General features: G+C 48.8%; 2 protein-coding genes and 1 long non-coding RNA gene across 4 annotated transcripts in view; 2 read left to right on the plus strand and 1 right to left on the minus strand.

The window, feature by feature from the left end:
* The window catches only part of dbn1 (drebrin 1), an 87,416-nt gene extending 85,551 nt beyond the window's left edge, over positions 1–1,865 (plus strand). For both annotated transcript variants that reach the window (XM_086227302.1, XM_086227301.1), the window contains exons 15-17: positions 307–797; positions 887–986; positions 1,720–1,865. In XM_086227302.1, coding sequence (XP_086083428.1) covers positions 307–797; positions 887–986; positions 1,720–1,775 — 647 coding nt within the window. In that variant the 3' untranslated portion in view covers positions 1,776–1,865. The remainder of the gene's footprint in view (positions 1–306; positions 798–886; positions 987–1,719) is intronic.
* A 3,877-nt stretch (positions 1,866–5,742) lies between these two features.
* LOC147248337 (uncharacterized) lies at positions 5,743–9,644 on the plus strand. Its single transcript, XR_015119574.1, has 3 exons — positions 5,743–5,882; positions 5,954–6,302; positions 7,394–9,644. It is a non-coding gene; the product is annotated as an uncharacterized LOC147248337 (long non-coding RNA).
* Positions 8,437–21,825, minus strand: prr7 (proline rich 7 (synaptic)). Its single transcript, XM_086227303.1, has 4 exons — positions 21,492–21,825; positions 15,935–17,394; positions 9,608–10,031; positions 8,437–9,436 (listed from the first exon to the last, which is right to left on the minus strand). Exons 2-4 carry the CDS (start codon positions 16,272–16,274, stop codon positions 9,328–9,330), a joined length of 873 nt encoding a protein of 290 aa, XP_086083429.1. The 5' UTR covers positions 16,275–17,394; positions 21,492–21,825; the 3' UTR covers positions 8,437–9,327.
* Between the last annotated feature and the right edge of the window lie 5,835 nt (positions 21,826–27,660).

Consider the following 27,660-nt stretch of genomic DNA (forward strand, 5'->3'; position numbering starts at 1 on the left):
TGCAGGAAATCAGCACAGATGAATATGGTTGCCAGCTGTTCCTCTCGTTAGCCACCAGCACGAATTCCCAGTTTTTGCCTTTGATTAATCTCATATTGTTAGAGTTGTGTGTGACATCATCGCTATCACAGGAAGAGCCGATTCCCTCAGAGAAAGTTCAAAAGAAGCCAAGAAGTCGACACGTTGACCCTGGACACCCGTAGCAGCAGGAGTCAGCTTTAGCTGTAACCTTTGACCTAGTTGAGGCCACTGACTCGGATTCAGCTGGTCATCTGGTGACTCCGTCTTCCTTTTTTTCTGCTCCAGAATCGGGGCCCAAGCAGGAGCAGAAATCGCCGGTCCAGGAGTCCACACCCACCAAGCCTGTGCAGAGCGTCGCCCCCCAGGCCCGCAACTCCGCCGGATTCTCTGTGTGGGAGTCCGGGACAGATAGTCTGGTCAACCTGTGGGACAGCAGTTCCACCCCTCCCAACAAGCTCCCCCAGACCTCCCAGTCTTCCAACCTGGTGGACCTGATGGGTGACGTCCTTCATGATGATGTCCCGCCGACTGCCGCCGCCGCCGCCGCCACCAGCGGTCGGCCTCAGCCCCTCCTCAGCTTTGACGAGATGATGGACGGGACTTTCTGCCCCGCCACCGAGGACGACCCCACCAGTTTGGTGGACGTGACGGGCTCCGACCAGATGACCCTCAGCTACCAGCATGCACTGCAGCACGCGTCTGGCGAGGGCCAGGAGACTGATGATGGACAGCTGCTGATGACCAATGGAGAGACGCTGCTGAAAGAAGGCACCCAGGTCAGGCTGAGGATGATGATGATGATGATGATGCTCTACTCAGTACAAACCATTCATGTTTTTTTCATTTGCTCCTGGTGTTTCCGTAGGCGAGCGAGGGCTATTTCAGCCAATCCCAGGAGGAGGATTTCGGCCAATCAGAGGAGTGCTCAGCTAAACCCGCTCCAGTCTTTTATAACAAGCCGCCAGGTGAGAAAAATGGAGATTCAAGGCTTCACCTCTCTCTCCCCAGCAGCCGTTCTCGCTCAGCGCCGTCACACGTGAGCTGCTGGCCTCGATCTGGTAGCCAGGGACAGCAGAGAGCAACGTGGGGGCTTCGTGGCCGTGACGGTGTAGGTCGTTTCCTCTCATGTCCCTGTTTTGAATGTCCCTCGCACACCAAGCTGGGCGTGTCCTCATGAGCCGGCACTCTGTGTGCTTCAGGGGTTTGTTCTTTTTAAACTAACTAACGAATCGCCGTCGGGACAAGTGGCTTAGGTTGAGAACCATTCTGGGGACCCTGAAAAATTCCAGTCCCGCCCACCAACTGGTCCGGACCAGACTCACAAATGTCACTCTTGTTGTGTGTCTGCAATATAAATTCAAACCTACAGGGGATGCTAGCAGCGGAAACCAAGATGGCCGCCTTGCTCTTCTTCTTCTGTTCTCCATTGATGGCGATCAGGTGTAACGATCCCAATGAGGAGTGCAGAACGTTTTGGTCCCGTCACGCGCTTCTCGTTCGTAAATTGTGGCTGAGATTAGCTCTCTAGAGCTGAGAAGCCACAACGGTGACGGTGTTGGCGCCCGCCAGGGACGACTCTTCTGTATTAGCATAATCATTGTAATTACTACTATTACTAAATACTACGTGTGTTTCATGAGCTCATCACCTGTGTGTGTGTGTGTGTGTGTGTGTGTGTGTGTGTGTGTGTGTGTCCAGAGATTGACATTACATGCTGGGACACGGACCCCGTGGTCGACGATGACGATGATTAACCAGCCAATCAGACGCCTCCAGCGGACCAAGAGGAAGTAGGAAGTGCGCTTCACCAAGAAACAGATTTTTTTCAAAAAAAAAAACAAAAACACAAACAAACAAAAAAAAAAAGTAATAATGATAACAAGTCTTGAATCAAAACTCCTTCTGTATTATCTTTTTTTTTTTTGAGGAAAATTAAACTGTAGCCAGCGGGTAAACGAACGGGGGTTTGCGTTACAGACGGTTTGAAACGCTCACTTATGATTTTTTGTGTGTGTGTGTGTGTGTGTGTGTGCGCGTGTGTGTGCGTGTTTATTATTTTATTTATTTGTTTTTTCTTCCTTTTTTTTTTTTTTTTTTTTGCTATGCAGATGTAACTGCTGGGGGGGGGGGGGTACTTTTGTTTGTGATGATTTATTACACGTTAACGTAGCGCACTGCTGCATATTAGAGACAATGATGCCCAGTGTGGCGGGCGGCGACACTCCTAGTCTGTAGTGCTTTAATAATAACACCCTATACAACTAATACAGTGGATCATTCCATGTATATCTTCACTCTCTGGTTCTTTTCTTGCCTCTTTTTCACCTCCTTCCCTCCTTCTGCCTTCCTCTCAAAACGATTTCAAATATTCACCTTCGCAAGTCAGTTAATCTTGTATTTAGTCTTCACGTTATTGGAGGATTTCTGTATTTATTCTGGTGTCTCTGAACCATCTGTCATTCACAGTCGATCCTGAGGAGGGAGCCAGTTCTAATCTCAAGGCTAAACGACACAAACGCACTCCTTCACCCGCCTGTTGAGCTTTCCCACTCCTTTTGTAAACGTTATTATGACTGAATTCAAGATTAAATGGCTTGTAAACTTGGTTGGGTTTCATCTCTGTGCACTTTTATTTTCCTGCCTCTCTGTGGATGAACAGCAGCTTCTCCGTCACTTCGCTGATTCCATGACAGTTTGGGGTTTTTTTAAGCCTAATTTTTGGTACATTTAAACAAACAAACATTTTTTTTCATCCGAACAGGAGACTTTGGTTTTTACAGCTCATGAACAGGAAACTCTACCACATGATTGTTGAGATTTTGGTCCGAATGGGAAGTTCCCAGCAGGCCTGCGACTGACGTGGAGTCTGTTCACAGCAGCGGAGGCAGGACGCCTTACTTTCTCTCTCTGTTGATGTTCATGTTGGTTGTGTACTGGTCCAGACTGGGAGCAGACGTTAGAGGGGCACGATGACACAGCTGGGAGAAGCCGGACCCTTACGGCTCCTGCAAATATGATGTCTGATCCGTATCCACATTTTGTCTTGTCAACGTGGGTGCAGGTTGCATGGATTCACCTCCCGACTAGAAAAGTCCCAGCATTTATTGTAGAATATTTGACGTCTCGTACTCCGCGTAGCCTGACAGAAAGCAAAGTACAGCTCGCTAACACTGCCACGAGACCCCTCCGATCTGTGCCGCTGCCCGATCGCCGTATGGGTTTGACTTTTAATTGATGTCATGTTTGGTTGCCGTGGAAACTGGAGTTAGAGTTTGAGTGAGGCAAATGTCAGTCATACTTCCCTGTCTAAAAGTGTGCTAGAATTAATATGCAGGACGTTTTTTGAAAATAAGCACCAACAGCGTTAGTCTTTGTTTTGTTTTGTTTTTTGCCGTAAATTCATTTAGAAAATAAAAACTAGGCAATAATAACACTCGCCTGTGTGTGTGTGTGTGTGTGTGTGTGTGTGTGTGTGTGTGTGAAGCACCTGGATGTTTTGTAGAATCAGATGGTTTACCCCCCCCCCCCTTACAATAATTTTAGCCCTGAACGATCTTAGAAGAGGCGACACTCACATCAAATTCCAAACTAAAGTTACTAAAGTAAATAAACAGGAAAGTCTTGTAAGGTCGCTGGACAGGAAGCACTGGCCTCCGAAGTCCTGACGAGAAGGTTAAGACTGGACAAAGAAGAAGAGCAGTTCAGTCGGGGAGCCAAAACGGAACAGAAAATAAAAACCAGCTCAATTAAAACATTCAAACCCGTTTAATATTTTAAACCAGATCACCAAAGATCCAGTGACATCGCCTTGCAAACAACCGGGTGGTTTTGGCTGCTAATGAATTCAAACCAGCCTCAGATTTGGACTGAGATGTGCTTTGCAGCATTAATGGTAATGCAGGTAAACACAGGTGTGATCAAGCCCAGGTGTGATCAAGCCCAGGTGTGTTCAAGCCCAGGTGTGATCAAGCCCAGGTGTGATCAAGCCCAGGTGTGATCAAGCCCAGGTGTGTTCAACCCCAGGTGTGTTCAACCCCAGGTGTGTTCAACCCCAGGTGTGATCAAGCCCAGGTGTGTTCAACCCCAGGTGTGTTCAAGCCCAGGTGTGATCAACTTCAGGTGTGACCCCATGCTGCTTCACTGGATTGGCTGCAACCATCACACAGAATAATTAAGGGGATGATGTGTTTTTGTAGGCTAGCCAGAACGTTAGCGTCTGCATTGTTGACACAGATTTTGGGATTATTGCCAGAATTCAGCTCTGTGGTGAACAAAAGCTCATCTTCACCAGCCAGCACCACCTGTGTGGTCTCACGAGCGTCACCGCACAGGTGTAAAGCTAACGTTAGCCTCGCAGGAGCCACGCCATGCCACATGACCTCAACATCGCCACAGCGAGCTTGGCGCCTCCGCTGTTTGCGGCGTGACCACTGAGGCCCCCAGTGGCGCCCGTGGCCGCCTCTTGCCACTTGTATCAAACGTAGACTTCCCCATTCAGGGGTGAGGTTCTTTACTGGCGGATTTGATGCCGTATTAAAACAGTTGTGAACCACAGATCTGATTTCAGGCACTAAACTGAAAACCCACCGACTTTGAGACAAGGGTTCAACTGGTTTCTGGACTCAGTCCTGCACCAGTTTATCATCCACTAGTGGGCACCAGACTTAACGAGACACTGGTGAGACGGTTGCGCAGGGCTGATAATCACAACAGCAGGAAAGCAGACTTGAAATGAAGCAAATAAACACATGATTATTTTCACAATTAAACTGGAAAGAACGCTTTCACAATTCACCTCGGCCATGGATTTTCCAGCTCTTTAAAGTGGAGAACCAAACACGGCGGAACAACATGACAAACGATAAAAAGAGACAACATCTGGTCGCCGACCATTTTAAAAAGAAAGATGAGGTTTTGCTTTCATGAGTCACAAAATGGTATTTAAAAGCATTTTAAAATCCAAAGCTGCAGAACAAAGGAAACGGGGCGAGGCCCTGCTCACTCGTTAAAGCGGAGACAAGAAAACTCAAGAAAAAGCTTCCAGTTTGAACAATAATTGGAACAATAATGAACAACGCTATCAGGTGTTTCGTCGCCCTCTTCCCTCTTTTGAGAAACAACCTTCCCTTTAGTTGGTGCCTTGAACATGAAACACACGTCTGTTGTCCCGTAGCTGCTGACATTTTCAACCCTGTAGTCTCCAGCGCTGCTCATTCAAGCTGAGGAGCTTAAAAGCTGCTGGTTTTCTGCTCTTTCACGTCTTCTGCACCCACTCTGAACCTTCCTTTGTAGTTCACGCCTCCACCACTAGGGGACCCCACTGTATTTGCTTTCCCTCTGCACCCCGGCTGGCAGGACTTTTGTCCATTTCCTGTCGTCTCCTCTCTGATGTTGGTCTTTCTTCATTAAAGAACTTACAGGAAAACCGTAGCCTCACCCCTACACCGTGTTTCTGACTCTCAACTGTAAACTCTGTTGCATTAAAGTTGTTTTCTAATGGTGCAAATTCTTGACTCCAGAGTTTCATTTCTCCAGACTCACCTGAGCTCCGGTCAGACACAAGCGGCGGGGTATCGTCACGTAGCTCGTTGCCAAACATCCGTAGCGGTCCCTCTTCTTGAGTTTAGTCTCCATTTGTCTCTTCCCAGTGAGTTGTCATGACAACGACCTTGAGGTGGTATCTGACATCAGTAGTCGTCCATCAGTCCGAGGTGATTGGCAGGTACCAGCCTGCAGCGTGTCAGCTCAGCGGTGAGAGGTGACGGTCAGACGTCACTCATGAATTCTCTGCTTCTCAGCGATCTTTTCCTTAAATTTGCTGCAGAGCTTAAAGGGACAAAAAACAGCAACTTGTCGTTCAGGTACAGTCGCTTGTCTTGAGCTTCATCGGCCTTTTTGTTTTCTCAGCTTCTCAACATTTCCGTCATTCCAGATGTCAGAAAACCCCGGCTATTTATTGTTAGCATGAGGCTAACCAACGACCTACAACAACAAAACTGACTGAAACATCTGTTTCCACGCTCTCCCACGCACCGCCCAGTAGCGTCTGAGTCTTCTCTGTCCAGTCGGACGACGTTTTACGTTTAACTCGTTGATCCACAATGCAAACGACATCTCGCAGTCCTGACAGTCACATAGCCAAAGTTCTCACGGCGGTTCCGACTGGCGAAGCGGTGGCCTGAAGGTTTGAGGGACTCCAGAACCACCAGGATGAGAGTGGGAGGAGAGCATGTGGCGGAAAGTATTTCACCGCAAGTACTGCACTTCAGCACAATGTTGAGGTATTTATACTATACTTGAGTGAAGAGAATGATTTTGCCAAGAAAATATGGTGAAGAATGTGTACTTCAGGACGCTAATCAAACACTCCGTGTGCCATGTGACACATGGGCAGCCAGAATGTTATGATTAGTGACATGACCTCACAGCCTTTTGAGCGGGCTCAGTCGCTGTTTGCAGACGTCACGTTACCACCAGCCGTGAACGTCGTGATTTGTGACATAACCTCGAAGCACCTACAAGTTCCTGTGATTAGTGCTCTGGTTACCCAAGACTTCTGGCCGTGAGTCTGTGATGTAACAGAGGGGGCGGGGTCAGCAGAATGCCTCGATCACCAGCAGACACTCAAATCAGATTGGCGGCACGGGGTGAGGGGGCCAAAGCTCAAATGTTGCCGTGGTGATGACAGTGGAGACTGATGTTCTCTCTTTGTACATGTAAACAAGCCAGAACAGGTTGCCAGGCAACACGTACTCTCACAGATGCCATCCTCTGGCTCCGTGTTTTATAGTTGAGTCAGGTTTGATGGAGGAGAAAACCTCAGCAGAGACCTCATCCAGAGCCAGCAGGGGGCGTTGCACTGAGACTGAGTTTTAGTCAGGACAGTTTTAGTCAGGACAACGTCATGACCTTCGGCCCTGCGACGGCTCGCCAGCAGCTCATCTTCAAGACCCAGACGCGGACCGCAGGACATGATTGACCCTCTTAACTGTGTTTGTTCACACATGTACGTCCTACATTTCACCTCAGATGAGCCATGAAAGGTCACTATAGCCCCCCCCCCCCCATTTTACGCCAACAATCACCTGTGACTGATGTTGAGACTCGCCACCTTGATGGAAGCCAGAGTTGGAAATGATTATGATCCTGTAAAAGCATTATTACCGTTATTTAGTGGCGGCGTGGGCGAAGGTTTCGACGCAGACGTGACATTCACACCAACTGCTGTTGATTTGTGCTTGACGCCGTGATGCTAAATGTAGCCTTGTGTTTTAAATTCTGCTGATCCGAACTAATGATGCTTAAAGGGTAAATCAACAGCGATTCACAGTGCTGCTTTGTGCTTCGTGTGTGTGTGTGTGTGTGTGTGAAGATGTTTGTTTCACCACAGGTTCCCTGTCAAAGCTGGAGCAACATCACCTGTCGAGGTTTCCCCTGAAGGTGCAGCGCTACTGCGGCTCCACATTAAAACATCGGGGCTCCAGGTTTAGCAGGCGGGCTTTTGCAGTTTTGCCATCGGGCTGCAGCCACAATCATCACTGTCTGTGGATGTAAAGGCCCACCAGAACTTGTTTAAAGAAGGTGTTGGTGCCGGGCGATGGTGTCAGACTACCTCGGTGCCATTAGTCTTTCTCCTGTAGCATGGAGTCTTCGCGGCACGCTGTCCTTCCTCGCAAAGACCCGGGTCATCAAGGAGGGTCCGACTGCTGTCAACCATGGCAGCAGAACCACTGTGTGTGGGGTCTGGCGGTCTTGAATTCTTGCGGATCGGAGCACATCAGTGTGCGGTATATCGTGATGCTACTGTAGCCAAACGGTGCTGCGGGCAGCTGGACTTGATTCGGTTTTTATTGCCTCCTCAGTTCTAACGACTCGGCCGGGAGATGCAGGCTTTACTGGGTTGGACCTCTAACAGTCGTTGGGGCCACCTGAGTGTCGTTGGCCCGGCTGGTATCCATGAGGCCCGTTGGGACCAGGCGGGTCCAGGTGTCGATTACGACTCTCAGGTGACGCCAACGACTCTGTCAGGGCTCCCACGTACACGAGTATCCACCATGAGAGTCGGAACCCCATCAACCCATAAAGGGTTCATTGTTTGATACACCAGGCTGACAAGATACTGCATTTATACATGAATATAAATATAAATACAAATATAGGGGCGGCATGGCTCAGAGGTAGTGTGGCCTCAAGCAGCCGAAGGGTCGCTGGTTCGATCCTCACTTCGCCCAGTGACCATGTCCAAGTGTCCGCCACCCTCAACGGATTAGCGGTTAAGAAAAGGGTGGATATTTATACAAATATAAAACCTTGAGATGTTTTAGTTCTCATCTTTCATGTTCTAATTTTTATATGTGATGCATTTGAGTTCAGGCCCGTGTTGCGAAAGTAAGAACACGCAGAGGCTTTGACACCAATCAATGAGATTTATTTAATTTCTGCTTCTTCTTCTTTTTGTCATGTAAGTCCACAAATTATTGGAAGAAGCTTTGCAAGTCAAGTTGTTATTTTGTTGTAGTTGTTTTTTCCGTCCACAAGATAATTTGTTTCACATTTGTCACAAAGCTTAAAAGAATAATATTAATTTTCTACATTTCGTTTCATGTAAATGAGCCGGTGGTCGTCCTCCGAGTCCGTCGGAGAGGCGACGCTGAAAACATCAAAGCATCAAACTGCGGCGGACAAGCTTGTTGCTCCCTGGCTGCAAGTGTGGCAGCTGATTCCCACCAAAGGTCGCCACATGGTCCGTAACGAGTGTTAATACTCGCGGGCGTGGAGAGGAGGCAAGCTGTGAACAGTCTTCAAAAATCAGAGCTGATAATAGAGAAGAGGTCGCCGTGGGGAACAGACTGTTCCCGGGAGCCATGGCAACGGCAGCCGTGTACAATAGGTTGCTCAGGCACGGAAAGATGAGCAGGACATGGGGAAGGGAGGCGGAGATGGAAGCAGAGGTGAAGGAAGGCGTGATGAAAGACAGCGATGTTTGCTGCTCATTTGTTGCTTGTCCCCCATCTTTTCTCGCCTCCTCCTGCGGGTCCAGAAGAGCCTGGACTCAAAAAGCCTCCGTGTGACAGGAGACACCGGAGTGCCTCGACCACCCTGGATCAAAGTGGGCCTTTTTCTCTTGTGCCCACACGCAGAGATGAAAGTCCTGACCCGGCAGAGTAAGGAGAACCCATCGCCCACAGACCCAACGTCCTCACATCATTAGAACCGTTCCTCAGTTCCACTGTGGTGCTGTAAACACGGACTACACAGTATGTTGTGCATCACATGCTTGGAGACCCTTCAGAGAACCACCTGAGCCTAGACGGCGGTGCTCCGACCCAGCAGGGGGAAGGCGGTAGGCAGGCCACAGCTGGGCTCCAGCCCTCTTAGTCCAGGGACGCCCTGAAGCCCCTGTAGTCCCACTTGAAACCCTGGTACCCCACCTCCAAGTCCTTGTATTCCACTCTGAAGACCTTGTCCTTGTATCCCCCCATGGAATCCCTGTATCCCCGCATGGAGTCCCTGTATCCCCCCATGGAGTCCCTGTATCCCCCCATGGAGTCCCTGTATCCCCCCATGGAGTCCTTGTATCCCCTCTTGAATTCCCTGCATCCCCCTCCTGAGTCCGTCATGTTGAGTCCTGTTCTCTCGGCGGGGCATGGTGGCCATGGCAGCAGCCTGGAGGGACCGGGCCCCCGGTGGGGTGAGGTTATAGTTGTTCAGGTCCATGTTGGAGAGGAGATGCCCCAGGGAGTCCCAGCGCTGGGACGAAGGCAGGCGGATCAGGGAGGAGTAGCCCCGCTCCGGGAACATCGACACCGGCGGGGGCTTGCTGGTCTCAGATGTGAACAGCGGAGGAGGATCCTGGGGCTCCCTGTGAGGCACAGGGGCTGCACGGAGAGGGGCGGGCTTCAGGTACGTTCCCCCCCGGGGTTCCGCCAAAACTTCGCTGTACGGAGGCGGGGGATCCTCCATCAGGACCGCCTCCTCATAGCAGGGCGGCTTCCCGAACACATCTGTGTCTGAAAAGAGAGAGAGAGAGAGACGGATCGTTGGAATCATAAAGTACCAACAATTCTGATTGCGTTGGCAAAAGAAAAATCATTATTTTATGGTTTGTTTTTTTGCCAGCAGAAGAGACGTGCAAGAATGTTCCTTTGTTTATTCCACTCACAAAATACATAAATAAAAATACAAACAACAAACACAACAAGGATGTAAAGCTGGCGAGCAGAGCGACAGGAACACAACCACTCAAGTACTGGAATACACCAGTATCATGCAGAACGTGTACTTTCGTCATTGATACTTCAAAAAACTCAATATCAAATGCTTCTCAACTTTTGCTCAAGTAGATTTTGCGAGTTTTACATAAAAATGTCTTCAAGTATGAAGCGGCACTCACTTTTTGCTTACAATCCAATAATTTCTTTTTCTTTTTGAGGAACCACAGACATGCGACACCTGCTAGTGATGAGGATTCATTTTGGTCTCTTTAACGATGTAAATGTGCGTTACGTAACAGAGAACTGAGTCACCTTAAACGCCGTTATGAGTCCCCCTGACGTCAGCGTCCCACCGAGCCACAATCTGCAGCTGTCAAACACACACAACGCAGGTCCAGAGAGAAAGGAGACGACCAACGGGGGTCCAGAGAGAAGGGAGACCATCAACGGGGGTCCAGAGGGAAGGGAGACCATCAACGGGGGTCCAGAGAGAAGAGACACCACAAACGGGGGTCCAGAGAGAAGAAACACCACCAATGGGGGTCCAGAGAGGAGACACCACCAACGAGGGTCCAGAGAGAAGAGAGACCACAAACGGGGGTCCAGAGAGAAGAAACACCACCAACGAGGGTCCAGAGAGAAGAGAGACCATCAACGGGGGTCCAGAGAGAAGGGAGGCCACAAACGGGGGTCCAGAGAGAAGAAACACCACCAATGGGGGTCCAGAGAGGAGACCCCACCAACAAGGGTCCAGAGAGAAGAGACACCACAAACGAGGGTCCAGAGAGAAGAGACACCACCAACGAGGGTCCAGAGAGGAGAAACACCACAAACGGGGGTCCAGAGAGGAGACCCCACCAACGAGGGTCCAGAGAGAAGGGAGGCCACCAACAGGAGTCCATAGAGAAGAGACACCACCAACAGGTGTCCAGAGAGGAGACACCACAAACCGGGGTCTAGAGAGAAGAAACACCACAAACGAGGGTCCAGAGAGAAGAGACACCACAAACGGGGGTCCAGAGAGGAGACACCACCAACGAGGGTCCAGAGAGAAGAGAGACCACAAACGGGGGTCCAGAGAGAAGACACCACCAACGAGGGTCCAGAGAGAAGAGAGACCACAAACGGGGGTCCAGAGAGGAGAGAGACCACCAACGAGGGTCAAGGAGCTTCACATCCCCAGCAAATCCATGACTAAAGTCCCCATTTAGGTCTGGATTCACTTTCAAAGGTTCTTATAAATTCCACCAGATATTTCCAGCAAAATTAACGATAAAGTGTACTTTTTTAAAACGTCTAAAAAAAAAGGAGAACTGTAACTGAAGTCATTATTTATTGCTGCAAATACATCTTAAAGAATATATATAAAAAAAAAAACCTTCAAAAACGTTTGGCCTCAATGAGGATTCTTGACAGATACACCATGAGTTTACCTCCCTTTGTTTTTGGATTAATTTAATTGAAATATTCCATTTTAATAAACCTATTTATGCTTTCTACATGTTGATTGACTGATATATTATCAGTTGAATCAAATCTAATATTTGCAGGTTCCCTGTATTGATTAGAGTTTATAGCGACCTGCTGTTCGTGTTTCTTGCGTTAATTGTTATGCCCCTAGAGGCCAGAGGAGGAACTGCATGCTTGACCTCTGCACACCTGCAGTGACTGCAGCCGTCGCTCCTCTCTGTCTCGGTGCGTCACTCCACCCTGAAGAAGTCGCAGGCTGGTGTCTTTTTAATATTTGCAGCCTCCTGAGTTACTTTCCACTTTTCCAACCATCCTGAGGGCCTGGACTCTGATCATTTGTGCAATTGATGTTTTTAAGTCATAGGTTTTCCTCCATATTCATACTTTAAAACCAACTCCTTGATGAACCCAGTGTGAAGATCCGGACCATCTGAGCAGCTGCTACCAGAACAACATTTCAGGGAAAGTTGAGAATGCACCATTAATTTCTCTAAATCCTGCAGACACACGAGTCTGTGTTAATTAACCACCAGTCACACCTGCTGCAATTAACCCTGGAAGACGGGTCGGCGTCGCCGGGCTGCACCAGAATCTGTTAAGATTCCCAGTAAACAAACTCCGTACACAAACGTTGAGAGTCAGAAAATTGGATGTAATTTGTGTTCAGCAGAAACACCTGCACAGGTTCACCTGCAGGGAGATGAATCACCGCACGTGGGAGGATCGGTTCCCCGCTTGCAACTCAGAGCAATCAGAGGAACTGAGACGTTCTTCGAGGTTCCGCTGTCCATCATCCGTCGATCTGCCACTGCTCTCCGTCCGCTCATTGATATCACTGAGTGATCAACGTGTTTTAGTTGTCTGGTTGGGCCTCAACGTCACAGGAAACGTCAAGTTTGAAGGGTCTTTTTTTTAATTTTTGTTTTGGTTAAAACAAAAACCGGTGTCCTCAGTGTGGTTCAGTTCCTGGAACCTGCTGCAGCTGTCTGTGAGAGAGAGAGAACCATGCGGCTGAGGGAAGCACAAACTCCCCCAAAATGAATCTTTAATATTTTCTTTCCTGAAAACATCCATCAATCTCCCGCAGGCATTGCTGGACTGAATCACGTCCCTGGTTTGAGATGGAGCCTCCGACAGACCTTTAATTAAATTTCACAGGCAGCTGTCAGCATAAATTGCTGTTTATTCCTCATCTTAACAGCATCTTGTTCTGATGTCTGTCAGCTGCTTGCACACGTTTGATTTCAACACCTTTGTGGAGCTCTTAGACATCCATCCCACACGATAACTATTAAAAACCCGCTGCATCTCTTCAGCGCTGATCACCTTCCAGTCTGGGCCGCTGCCGTTCTCACTCACTGCTCTGTTCTGGGATTATCACCTTCAGATGGAGCAGCCTAACAAGGCTCCCACATCAGATTACACAAAAACTGTATTTTGCCTTCCAAGTACTCACTATTAGGTGTCTTGAGCCCCTAAAGGTGACTCCAGAATGCAGGAAGAGCCAGCTACGTATATTTAGCAGCAAGCTAACACGGACTGATGGCTAACGACAGCAAAGCTGCCCAAAAACGTGACAAACTCTCATCTTCCATGATAATCCAGGATGCTCGGAAATCCACAAACACTTTGATGTGACATAAAGACAAACTCTGAAGCCTTCGGTGCGGCGCTACTGCTCGTGTGAGTCAGGGCGGCTTAAAACGCCAAAGAAGTGACGCGGGACGGAATCTTTGGGAGCTCTAAACACAAATTTGTAAGTCCTGGAGAGACAGGATACGATGTTTGCATGAGCAACGCAGTCGAGATGCATCGAGTGGCTTCGTGTAAATGTGTAGACCACGGTGAGTCTGAGCGTCTCCCCGCGTCCGAGTCGTCAGCTTGAAGAGCTCCAGGCTGCCGTCTCCATCCTCTGTTGAGCTCAGCTGGTCACAACCTGCTTCTCTTTCAGCTCTGCTGCTGCCTGGATACCGAAGCTCTTCATCAGTCTCAGCCCGACCGCTCTGGGGCCGAGACATAGCAACCTTTTGTTTTGTCATTTACTGTCTGTCTGACAGCAGCGTCTCTCTGACGACTGATTCCAGTGTTCCTTTCACTCTCCAGCGATCTCATCGTTTTCCCTCGCCTGCAGCACAGATTCTCCCTCTTCTGTGGTTCCTCCATCACTCTATCATTTCTCTCCGAGCCTCCACAAGTCACTCGATGTCATTTTGTCCCTACGCACTTCCTTCCTCAAGAGTCAACACGGCCTCTTCCTCGTGTGTCTCATCTGGAATAAACTTTCGCCGAAAAAAATCCCTCTGCAGGACAAATATCACCCGGTAAACGTTTTGATTTGAGAATAAAACCCATCAGCCCTGATTTTAGTTTTAACGCAAACACACTGAACAGCCAGTGCAAGCGGCAGATCCTCATCTGTTCCAGCGTCGGTGTTTACCTGCTATTCTGGTGCAATGTCTGGTTAGCACATGCAGCCGCGCCCTCTACGGAGGGGCTGGATGATGTGGATCACGAGCAGATGGTGTGTGTTTTTGGTTCTGAATAATTTGTAGCTTGATTTATTACTTTTTAGTCAGCATTATTTGAATCGACGCACCCAGGCTGAGAAAGCGTGACTTCCTTCATCTATAATTCACAGAACAAAGGCTGAAAACCTGAAAAGGAACAACCGTCTCTGTGCTGCTTCACTGGGACGAATCTCCACCGATGCGCCACCGCGATACCTCACGGATCCCCGCTTTTCAGTTCTGGTTGATGTGCGTCCACAAGCCGATTGTGTCCGAGCGCGTGACGCAGTTACGAGAAGACAGACGCGCGTTATCACGTGTTGAAAAAGTGTCGTGACCTGTGGGAACGTGCAATTGGTTGGGAAAAGTGGTGATTTCTGTGGCTGCACCTGAACGCCTCACAGCTGACAGACTCCTTTAGAGAAGATACGGAAAAACCATCATCTACCACACGGATCTTTTCTCTCTCTCGTTTGGCTGTAGACTTTCACTCCGTCTTTCTTATCTTTCAGTTTCTTTTCTTTCTTTCATTTTTAACTTCAACCCGACTGTGTTGTTTCTGGCTCTGTCACTACTCGGCCTCCACAGTAACCGCCCACGCCTCATCGGCAGCTGTCACCATGACACCCTGTGGGAGACCGCAGGCGGGGACGGAGGGGGGTGGGGGGCTGGCAACCGGGAGTCTAGAATAAAAAAAAAATTTAATAAAAAAAAAAACTGACACAAATCCTCCACCTCCTATGTCTGTTTTTCTATCCGCATGTGAAATCCGTCTGTCATGAATTCATTTCTGTCCTTGCTACACAATGAGTGTGTTCATCCGTCTCTGCTCCGGGAACTTGAATGATGTTTTTCCTTCGACTAGCGCAAGTATGAGTGAAATATCAAGCTGACTCGTAGATTCGTAGCAAATAAGATGTGACAGCTTGGATTTGTCGGTAATTTTATGCGCAGCAGTAGAAAGATTAGGAGCGACGGCCTGCTGGAGCACCTCAACTGAACCGCTGGAGAGGTGCAGGCTGACCACCGGACCTCTGCTGGATCTGGTTTACACCCCCAAGTCACACGTGATTTGTGTCTGAATACGGAGAAACGCATGCAAATGCACTCCGATCACATCTGTAGAGGCCACAGCTGGACGGGGTTCCGGGTCCTGCTGAGCCCGGTGGGAATGCAGAGTGAAGGTCCATGGCATTCTGCTGATTCTGGATGATGAATTAAAGGCAGCACGTCGCATTTGCATAACCTGCATGATTGTGGGCCGAAAAGTGCATAAAACCACTTGCGGTACTCCAAACTGATGACACTCACGGGTGGAGTACCCTCTACTAGCCACTCGAATCTGTTCCAGTTTTTAAAATCAGGTCCTTCCGCGTCTGCACTGGTGGACTCGTCACCCAAAATGTTCTGTTGTGGTTCTTTCTTTTTTTTATTTTTTGTGGATTAATGAGTTTATGGCTGGATGAAGAAGACGAGGATTATACCCGATGATTCGATTTAAGAGTTGGTAAACTGACATTTTCGGGCAGTTTACAGTTGTGAGCCGTCGCTCCAGATGTTGCTATGCTAAAGTCAGCATTAGCTTCAAGCTACATGTACGTAGCTGGCTCTCTGCTCTCTGGAGCCACCGTCCAGGAGGCAAATCAGTGTCTCCAACACAGCTGGGTGTGTTCTTTAAATGTAAAGAAGACAACAACACAACAACAACAACAGCGATGTTACCTGGCATCGTGACCCAGGTGGCTTGTGGCATCGGATGAGGAACCTGAAGAGAAGGGGGCGGGGACAGAGCCGGAGGAGGAGGTGGGCAGAACTGCGGCGGCTCCCTGGGCAGCTGCGGAGGTGGCGGTGGGGGAGGCGGAGGAGGAGGAGGAGGGTGGCAGCTGAGCGGCTCCATCTCAACAGTTCGTAGACACTGCTCCCGCAGCCTCTCTTCACGACGCCGCTTCAGCCGACGCTGCAGGAAGCTGCAGAAACAGCAGAGCATGACGACGAGGGCCCAAACCAACCAGAAGCCGGCGAAACAGGCCAGGAAGGTGTAGGTGCCCTGCGACATCACCATGGCGTTGACGGGACTGGCGGCGAGTTCCTCCGGATGCAGGAACGAGTGACTTCGGTGTGCAGGGTGGGATGAACGGGGGTGAATTTGAGATTTGGCGCTTTGGAGTCAAAAAAAAAAATTCAGATTTTGAAAAAAGTGATGCCAGTTGACAATACTGACATTATTATCCTGCGAGTTGTAATCCAGGACAGCAGCGAAGACACGGGTCAGCTGACTCAGCAGAAGTTCTTCAAGAAAATGTGATCAAATCGTTCAAATCCAATCCGATGCAGGAGGAACTTTTATCCTCGCGTCACCGCTGTGAAAGCAGGTTCTTGTTTGTTGCTGATGAAAACCTGAACGTGAATTAAAAGCAGCATCTTCACTAATGTGCCTGTTAAAGTGTCATTATTCTCCTGGAGGAAGATGCGCCAGCGACCTGGCTGATGAGATTAATTGCCTTGGAAACGGCCTCAGCAGCTCTCCGGCCTCCTGAATGTGTGTGTGCGTGTGCGTGTGTGTGGGGGGGGGGCGACAGCAGCAACTGGCCCCGGTTTAGATTCCGGTCTGAATTATGACAAGAATAAGAAGGAAAAAAACCTGCTGGAACGACCACACTATGTATTTGTGCTTTTTTTGTTTTTTTCTTTTTCAAATGCTGAGGGTAGAGCTAATCTGAGTCTTTAGATCATTAGAAAAACAAACGTAACTGGAGCTGGAGACAGAAGTTAAAATGCATAAATCTTGCAGTTTACGGTTTCCAGCAGAGGATTTTTCGACATCTGCTTCTGTTGCAGGCTGAAACGCTCCTCATTTAACGGAAAATGGATCTAAATCCCAGGATCAAACGGCAGCTAACATCGATTTAAACCCTCAAAGGTCCCAGAATCCATCGTCTCAGTTCTCCTGAAAGGCCGGTGAAGCTGCAGTGGTGGAGAACTTCGCCGCCGCTTCTGATGCATCTCTGATTTTTGAGAAACGGCAAAAACGAAAGCCTTTGAAGTGAAGTGACGTCCCATCAGAAGTGATTTCAAACATCTGGTCCCCTCAGGGCTTTGGGGGGGATGGAGTCCGTCTGTACCGCCAGGACGCCAAATTCTTGCCCTCAGACCCCGGCGGGACGCCTCTGTCTCCCGCGGCTCTACAAAGACAAGAGAGCGTGATTATCAGAAGACAGAGTCTGGAAATATTTTTGAGTCTCGCCACGGTTAACGCAGCACAGAGGTTATAAATGTCAGCTGATCGTTGGGATTGTGACGGTGACCTGGGGGGGGGGGGGGGGGGATTGGTTTCACGCTGAAGAGAGCAGCTGACAGAGACGATACCCACGGCGACAAAGTGAAGGAGAGAAACACAGGAACGGAGTTGCACAGTGTCATTTCCCTAAAAACTCTTCACGTGCTTCTCTTTGTTCCACAGCCATTTTGCTGGCGCATGGCGGCAGCGGTCAGATCGAACCAAACCTGACGTCTGAAGCGTCAAAATCTAATCTTTCATCGTGAACGAAAGACAAATGCTTCCTCTCTACGCATGATAGAAATGAGTTTCTTACAAAACATGAGCTGAGTATCCCAAATGTTAGGAGGCGGAATGTGTTTAGAAGCGCAGAGAACTTTCAGCTCGGCAGCTGTTCTCCGTGCCTTAATTTGCTCCGTCTGAGTGGGATTTCTGCAACTGCTGATGTCTGCAGAAACTCAGCTCCACCAAAACTCCAGTTAGCAAAACCATTGTGTTCTTGTCAGCATGTAAACATGTCGCTCCTGGTGATGATGCAGGCACTCGGCAGGACACGAAGATAAATTTCCATCACGATCAGCTCAGAGCCAGCAGAGGTGACCGGAAGTTTCCGTGTCAACGACACCCAAACCGGACATTAATTAAATATCTGACCCCAAGCTGATGAGATCAGACCGCCTGAAAATGTCTGTTGGACGGTGTGATTATGGTAAAACTATAAAACCAAAAACCATTAACTGTATATATTGTCCCCTCTCTACCTCCATCACTGACTGGATCCATCATCTGTTCTCTAGGATCATGCTAATCCTGAGCAGCTAATCCTTTCACACCTGAAGGTGGAACCAGAAGTGACATCGCACCCGATTTGACCAGTAGACGAGGGTAGAAGGTAGAAACAAGGACGTCGATGACATCCAAGCTGTTGACAATACAAACACCTGATGCAACAGTTTTCCATATATCATCTCAATGCGTGTGCTTGTTTCTGCATAAGGTCGTGTCTTTGAATGCGAGTTACTGCGTAAGCTAGTTTCTATTTGTGCTAGTTGCTACATATGCTGGTTTCTGTAAGTGCTATTTTCTGCGTAGGCTAGTTTCTACGTATACTAGTTTCTTTGTAGGCTAGTTTCAGCGTATGCTAGTTTCTATGTTTGCTAGTTGCTGCATAAGCTAGTGCCTGCATATAATAGTTTCTATGTCTTCCTCTATGTGTTAGTTGCTGCGTAAGCTAGTTTCTGTATGTGCTAGTCCCTGCGTATGCTAGTCCCTGCGTATGCTAGTCCCTGCGTATGCTAGTTCCTGCGTATGCTAGTTCCTGTGTAATAGCTTTCAGTCAAACCACGAATGACAACAGAGGACAGGAGCTGCTTCTACTCAAACTGATGCGACTGTAAACACAGTGTTTCTGTGGGTTCTGTCTGAACGGCTCCTGAGGAAATCGCATCTTATCTGCTGCATCACACGCAAACCTCAGAGCGACATTCATCGTCAGAGAGATCCGACTCCTACTATTTCCCTGAGTTTGTTTGGTTTTTTTTCCTCAGAGAGGATTGTATTTTATTTTTGCATCAAGCACTTTCACCGCGCAACATTTATAGCACGAGCTGAGCCGTGGTGTTCATGTCTTCTTTTCCACCTCCACATCACTTGAGAGCCTCGCTCCCGTGTTTGTTGTCATTTGAATTGTCGAGCAGAGGTGATTCATCAGCAGGGAGCCTCGCTGAGGTCGAACCACCGCTGATATTTCAATCTGCGAGCGCTGATGCGGAACGGAGCCTCGGCTCCTCCACACGCTTCCTGCCTGATCCACTCACCAAAGAGCAGCCGCGAACGCTTCCCACCTCAGCCTCCGCACCCACACGTGTGCAGTAACACAGTAACACATATGCAGGATCCAACTACTTTCATTGTTCGCATTTATCTGTGTCGTAATCAGCAATCATAAAAAAGTTATTCATAATATTTTTTTAAGCTGCCTTCTTCTCCCTCATTGATAATCCAAAATGTTTTCTTCTTCTCCTCCTGAGTTCTCGCGTCACGACACTTGCGTTCGCAGTCCTCCATCGATATTCCAGTAAAATGTGACAGCATCCCGCCGTGGCTCATGGACCTTACGGCGTACGTGTTTGCTGTGCAACTTTGCAAACTAATTGGGTAAATTGGGAATTGTGTACGAAGTGGTTTTGGCTCAATTTAACCCGATGAGATATCAACATGATGTGATGCACTTGGGATGTAGAGTAAGAGCAGCAAGAATCGTACCGCAACACGTATACGACTTCAGGGGGCTTTCGATCTTAACTCCGCCTCCATAAAGGGGAGGTGGAATGTCGCACCATGATACGTGCGACTTGAAGGGGTTTAAGCGCTCCACCCGGGCCTGCGGCCGTGACTGGAGTACATTAGTCTAACGCTGCCGCTTGAGGAAATTGCACTGTGGTTGTTGTTTTGTTCAACCGGGGGTGTGTGTGTGTGTGTGTGTGTGGGGGGGGGGGTGATGGTGCTGGTGAAGTTCTCCTAAAGCCGGGACGAAGATAAATCTTTCTCCTAAACAGAAGCAAAGCAACAGCGTGACTCACTAGAGGAGAAGACGCAACAGTCATAAGGCGCCCGACTGCACTGATTTGTTCGTTCACATCGGGGGACTTTTTAAACCCTCGATTTAGTCTGGCAGGCAGGAAGCAAGAGCCTGATGGGTAAATGTTTCAATTTGCTACAGACATCTGTGTGTTCCCACTTGTAACTGAGTATCATGACAAGATGGTCACACATGATGCAGTGTGCTGCCTGATAAAAGAGTTGCCAGTTGATCTAATGCCGTAGTATTGTAAGTATTATATTTTTATTTATTATGTATTTTTTTGATAAATAAATGTCTCATACATTCAGGCAAACAAGGCGGCGCCATGCTCATTCAGCCACTCGCCGCTGGGTGAATCTGGTCCTGGACGGCTGGGACTCACGCCGGCTGTAGAAGCCGTTAGCCTCAAAGCTACCGCTCTGTTTTTAGCATGAAAAAAAAAAAAAACTTAAAATTTGCTATATTCTTGAGGAATTTAAGTGCTCACACAGAGGTAAAGTGGTGATGTCACTGGTGACGCTCATCTGGAGGCCAACAATGATTAGTTGTGCTTTCATTTAATTGCCTAACGAATCAAAAGCTAACTAAGGATACGCTGCAAACGGGGAAATGTTGAGTCACCAAGCAGGCGGCAACAGAGCCGCACGCCTGTAGTAACTGTCACTGCCAGCAGGAGGAGACAAAAGCCCCACATTATAACTTTAACATGAGTCGGTAGCGACAACACAAGCAGTTCAATACCCACAAAGGAGCTTTTCAATGTAGGTGTTTGGTGTCCAGCAATTCACAGCTGAGTTTGTTTGAACCTCTCAGCTGCATCACTCATTCATTAGTAAACAGCTGAGTACTCAGAGACAGAGGAGAGAAACTATAAAAATCGGATAAATTACAGGCCATTAAGAACAAAAGGTGCTGCAGGATACTATTTTTAGTGTCTTTTTTTTAATTGGTCGCCTTTTTCATTTTAATGGAGGATCGATCATCTGAGAAAATCCAGTTTGAGAACATATAAAAAGCGGATGTAAAACACACACATGACTTTCAGCTCCTCCAAAACCTGCCTGACAACGCAGGAAGAACCGGATTTATTAAACATTAAAAATCCGTCATTAACCAAAAGCAGCGGGCAGGAGCTCCTAGGGGCTCCGGTGTCGTGAGAGCTGACAGACGCCGTGGAACACCAGACATTTGGTTTCACTGTGAGAAAATTTTACAGCAGCAAAATAACAATGACAAAACGTGCGTGTGTGTGTGTGTGTGTGTATGCGTGCGTGAAAACTCCAGAACACGAGCCATCCCCACATGAGGCCAGATGAAGGAGACGCAGCGTCTGCACTGAGGCGTCCTGGATGATGGAGCGGCTCCCAGGTCGGCTCACCTGCTGGTCTTTGTTGTTCGCACCGAGGTGAAACACTCACCTTCTCTGACGAGATGACGCACTCAACTCTCTCCGTGACTTCCAAGTTTCATGTACAGAATTTTAAAAAATAATAAAAAAAAAATCCCAAGGTAAAGAAAAACAAAAAAACCCACAACCTTCTTCCCTCCACCTCCTCCCGGTCGCTGTGTGTACCATCCACCGGCTCCCGTCAGGTAATCAGCCGGTAAAAGCTGCGAGCTCCTCCGCGCTCCCTGCGCGGTGCAACCGTGAGCTGTGCGTCGTGTTTGTGGACGCCAAGGCTGGAAAGGAGGGAGGTTTTTAGGTTCACCTTGACAGCCTGGCATCTCCCCCCTCCCCTCTCCCTGTCTCTCCCCCCCCCCCTCTCTCTCTCCTTCATCTCCTCCCTCCCTTCCTCTCATCACAGAGGCAGCCGAGGAGCGTGACACTGTCAGGACGATGCGAATACAAATGAATCTGGGGGGGGGGTTTCCAAGGACGCACGGCGCGGGAGGGGGGGGGGGGGGGGGGTCTGTATCGGGTAAAATGTGAGAGTATGTTCAGAGTCTACAAGGATCCTGCTGTGCTGCTGAAGCTTTGCTGTTATTCTTGATGATCCTGCTGCAAAGCTGCGAGTACAACAACCCGCGTCATGGCCCCCAGAACGGCTCAAACACCACTGAATTTACAGGATTGTCACGACCAGATTAGCAACAACAACCAATGAAATTCATGACACCACAGCGCTGGAGGGAGGCACCTGAGCCCAGGGGAGCTCTGGGACATGCTGCCAGGTCAGCTACCAGGTGAGCAAGGCCAGAAAGAGAAGGAACCACCTCCTTCAACCTGAGTGCGAACAGGACGACCTGTTGCTCCTGCTGTGAGGGGAAGGATGACGTCAGAGGTCAACCTACTGTACCTGCAGCTGATCTGACTGAGGCTTGGTTGGGCTAAATTCAAATCAGCCCGGCTGACAGCGTCTCCAGCGAACCGCATGGTTCAACACACCTGTAACGCCTGATGGGAGGGAAAATGGCACGTTGTAAAAATGATAAAAGCTGGCAAGGACCTTTCTCATTGCTGCGTTTCTTCATTGTCGCTCCAGGATGCAGGAGGAGCCAGCAACGTGTCGTTTGCATGAAGCTCATGGTAACAACAAAACCGCTCACAGAAACAGCCATCATCTGCTCAGTAGGCCAAGAATTCTACGGTCCCAGTTTTCTTGTAATACTGGGTTGCTGTGTGGTCGTTTCGGCTCCGCGCGGTCCAAGAGAGTGAGCGAGTGGGTGGGAGGGAGAGAAGCCGCTGCCCCGTGTAGAACCAAGGAGACGTGACAGTGGAGCAACTTGAACCTGTGAGTTCTGGTCTAACTAGTCCCCGTCCCTTTATTCAGCCTGCTTAAATATGGGTCGCCTCATATTTCAGAAAAACGCTCTATTTTTGGCTCATTTTCAAAATAAAACACACCGGGTTTTCAGCAGATCATAGCCTATTTCCCTCACTTCAGATCTGAAGTACAGGTCTGAGGTTTAGATGGGCCGATAAAGTTTCTTGTGACTTTGCTACGACTTTGTGGGCTCACAAAATAATAACAATAATGATAATAACACAGTGATTTCAGCATTCTGGGGTTCAATGTTCTATGTTGAAGTGTTCATCTTCAACCATAAATATTTCTTTGCATGTCTCCCAAGCCTATGAGCATGTGCATGAACTCATGTTGATAATAATTTGTTGACACAAAAGAAATGGCAGGTGCGTATCAGGTTCTAAGTAGTGAGCTTTCTATTCGTGCGTTATTTTTTAATTTGACATTCACTTCCATATCGGGAAAGGACCAAAAAAATTTGCACACATGCTGCCCTTTCCTGACTTCGAGCCGCCGCCCCCCTATGGTCATGTGCACGTCGCTGATGTGAGGTAGGAACTACTCCCACTCCTCCTCGGTGCAGTTGCTCTGAGCACGAGCAGCAGGTTTGCTTAGATGGACCAACTGGCATGACGGTTGCGCCGAACTACAAGTGTTGTAGTTTGTTTTGGCACAAATCAAAGTATTTGTGGGTTCCTGAGAACACAACTTGGCAAAGAAGACGAGGACCATACTGGGAGACGCGCCAGAGAGTTCGTAAACGGGTGTTTGTGGCCGTTAGCTTTAAGTCCCCATTAGCTTCAAGCTAAAGATACCTGGCTGGCTCTTTCTGCATTCAGGAGCCATAAAGAAGTGCTGAGATCAAGACATCCATTTGTTTGGACTTGAGAGTCAAAATCAGCCGTCGCTGCTCAGGAGCTAACGGCATAGCGCGGCTTCTTCATGGGGTTGTTGGGCTCGTGCCTGTAGATCATCACCACTGACTTCATCCTCCTCCAATCAGAGCGGTCGTGACAAATCCTGCAGCGTTGATGATGACGCAACGTGTGACTGACGGGCTAAAAGGGGGCCCGCCCACACACACGCACGCGCACACACTAACAATCACTCCATTGTCTTCATCAGTTCCTCCGTCATAAAGATCGGTCTGTTCAGAGTCCAGCAGACACACACAAGTCATCCTTCCACCGTCTCTTCTGAGGAAATGACCTTTACTTCCTGTCGGCTGAACCACCATGACCATGGACTGACCCTTACCGCTGTAACTACGGACCCTGACTGCGGTAACCACGGACTGAACCCTAACCTCTATTTCAGCTGACCGCAGTCGTACCGTAACCTTAATACTTACGGTTGGTCTCCAGAAAATGTGGCTGTGAAAACAGATGTATGTCCCCACAAAATGGCGAAAACCCATTGATGTTTCTTCTAACATCCAGCAGAGGGCGACACCAGTGGTGGTTAAAAAGTCCTTTTGTCAAGGGGAAACGGCGCCACTTCTCACTTTGTTCATTAGCTCACTGAACAGTTTGTTATCTCAGTCACCATCGTTTCAGAACCTCTGTGTTAATTTAGTAAATGAAATATTTCGTTTGTCAAGTCGCTACCGCATGCGTAACCACGGCGTCGTGACCGTTTCAATAGCCGTGTGTGGTGTTTTCTTCTTCTACGGACTTCTATCCTTTTGGTTTCATGTTAGTTTTATGGTCTTTGCGCCCCAGGCTAACAGGGTTACCAACAGGTGACGTGAATTAAATGTGCACCTCCTCGCCAACCAAGTTAGGTCTCTTCTGGCTCTCGAAACTTGAAAAAGGAGACCAGGAAAAACAAACTGCCCCCCAAAAGGTACAAACTTGTTCTTGGGTCAGTGGAGGTCCTGGTTAGCGGGTAGCTGTTGTTTTGTCTCGCCAGTCCGCTGTGGGAGCGCAACGCTTCTCCACCAAGCGGCGGCAAGCCGATGTTTGGCAACTGGCCTCCTCCTGCAACACGACGGCAAAACAACAACGCAGCATTGAGTCGGAGACAGTCACCATGGCAACCGCTCTCTGATTGGGAGACGATCAAAAGCAATGACATAAAGAGTGGTGAGCTGTGCTGGCTTTGTTCAGAGACGCACCTGTAGCCACCTGGAAATGAAACACCTCTCAGTATTCTGGACTTGTTATTGTGGTTGTGTGATTGAAAACCGATCCGCTGGATCTTCTCAGTCTCTCTTCTTCTTTTTTTCTGTCTGGTTCTGTTTTGCATTAGAATTCTTCTCCCGCGCGTGGATGGACTCTGACGGACAGGAAGGTTTGTATCCAGCTGCGTTCAGTCTCCTGCGCAAAACACCACGTCGCAATTAAATTGACTTTATTAATCCCCGGTGAAGCGACACTTCCCAACTGCCGCCCCTGTGAGGTGGATATGCTTTTGTTTCTCACTCCTTATTTGCGCCTTTTTCTTGGCATCAAAGTGGCAAAGAGTCCGGCTTCCTCCCTTGGCTGAGGAGGTCACGTGATTGCAACCACCAGGCTGATTTTCACACCAGCCTGCGAGGAAGTGATTACATTTCATGGCCGACAGGTCGAACCTCCAGAGCTCGGCGGACACTTTTCATTTACTCATGAAATATTCACCCCAGTAACGGAGGCGCATGTAAGATTAAACACCGCGACTTGACCTTTCCAAAAACGCCAGTCGCTCAACTGAAGCGTTACATTCGCAAAAGCAATCATTTTTATTTTAATCTGCATCTGATTTAATCTCTGCTCGCTGGCTAAACAGGTCATGAAGGCCCAGTCCACCACGTGTCACAAGCTGGAAATACACAACTTTAGACCTTCAAATTCACACAAATACTGAAATATTTCAAGTTGTTCATCAAGTCCTGGCAAAGTGGAGGGAATTACAGAGGTGGCAGTGACCACCAAAATCCTCCGGGTTCATTGTTGTGGAGGTTGCAGGCGTTCCACAGGCAACAGGAAGTGTGGATGTCAAGAAAACCCGCTAACATCGTTGATAGCTTCAGAGGCTAGCTAACGAGAGGCTAATCCAAGTGGCACCAAATCAGTTTATTCAATATTTAACCATCCGATTTTATTGTTAGAACATATATATATTTGGTGAAGCTGTGCAAACGTTGGATTTTATGTCGTAATGTTCCCGCCTCCTGAGAGCAGTGACACACCTGTGCGCCATCTCGTTAGTGGACTGCTGCTGGCTCACCTGCAACAGATCTGCATCAGCAGCAGCAGTTTGTATGTGTCTGGGAGCGCCGGGAGCAACTTTCTGGCAGAACGCTGCAGCTTATTGTCCAGAGAAAACTGTCGTTGCTTCGCAGCTCAGCCTCCCTGCAGCTCAGCCTCCCTGCAGCTCAGCCTCCCTGCAGCTCAGCCTCCCTGCAGCTCAGCCTCCCTGCAGCTCGGGCTGAAGCCAGATGTTGTTGCCTCGCAGTGGTTCTTGTTAGCTACATTTTCTGGAGAGCCTCCAGTCACCAACGTTGCAAACACAGAAATCCAGCCTCTGTCTGCTTTCAGCTCCTCCCTTCATCTTGTGTCAAAGTAGATTTCCAAGCCCCCCCCCCCCCCGTCCGCTCATTATGAGGCATATTATCTTTATTTGGTATCTTAATTATTGTTGATTAGGAGGCTTTAAATAATGAAAATCAGCTCGTAAAGAAATCATCGCAGCCTGCTGAAATAATGAGTCATAATTTTTCTCCTGGATGATCAACCGTCCTCTCAGCTCCTGAGAGACTTTGGCGGCTGTGGTTGCTGGGGAGGAGAAGGAGAGGGACTGGGGTGTGTGTGTGTGTGTGTGTGTGTGTGTGTGTGGGGGGGGGGGGTCATTAACACTGCTACCAGAGGGCTGTCTGTATCAGGGGTGTGTCACTGAAATTGCCCGTAAAGACTTGAGTCAGATCCCTCAAGCTCCCGCCATGATAACAACTCTGTCTACCTCCTCATCTTGGAAAACTCACGTTCGTCAGGCGGTGCTGATTCTACCGGCAGATTGTTTCAGTTGTTAGAAGCAAATAAAGACCTGATAAAGGGGGTCTGTCTTGCTTGTGAGGAGTGAAATTTTTAAAGGTGTTTCACGCGCAGACATTTTACTTTGGCTTGTCAGGCAGGAGAGGCTCTCAGTCCGGCTCTCCTCATCTGAATGAAGCCTTCGCGCCTTCTTCTTCCTTTTTTTTTCCTCTCTCGGTTTGACAAACGTAGGATAAATGAACAACCAGACAACTGGTACTGTTTGTTTTCCAAGCACAGTTCAGTTCCTGCTCCTCTGCTCTGGCGCTCTCATGCTTCATCTTATGTTACACTTTCCTTATTTACCGTTGCCAAAATCTGACTCTCCATTTCTGTTCCCCGACACTCACACAAAAAAGGAGTTGCCCCCCCCCCCCGGAACGAGGCGAGAAGTAGTAACAGCTCAGTTTTAGGTTGTTGGAGGATCTATAAATGGGTTTGTTACGGCGCCGCAGCCGTTTGCAGAGAAGGCGAGTGTGAACCGGTCTAAAGAGGGTTTAGAGCTGATGAGGTTCTCGCCTACGCTGGGCTGCGTGTCACTGCCGTGAGTGGATGTGTGAGTGATGCGTCACGGGTCAGAGGGGACGTGACGCGAATCCACTACACCTTCTTCTTCCTGCCTCAGCACACCAGTTTGGAGAGAGAACCAGTTCATGTCTTCGCTGGGTTCCGTGAGCTCCTGTAGACGTGCTGGCAGAGTCGGTCCCGAATGAAATACGCCAACAACCGTTGGATGGATGCAATCTTGTCCTGACACTCGTGGCCCTCAGGGGATGAACCCTGGAATTTGAACCCTTCACATTTCAACAAAACTTCTCAAAATCTTGGGG

Source organism: Aulostomus chinensis, chromosome 15 (assembly GCF_037954235.1).
Source record: "Aulostomus chinensis isolate RoL2024-O1b breed Wild chromosome 15, RoL_Achi_v1.0, whole genome shotgun sequence".
In the NCBI taxonomy this organism is placed as follows: domain Eukaryota; kingdom Metazoa; phylum Chordata; class Actinopteri; order Syngnathiformes; family Aulostomidae; genus Aulostomus; species Aulostomus chinensis.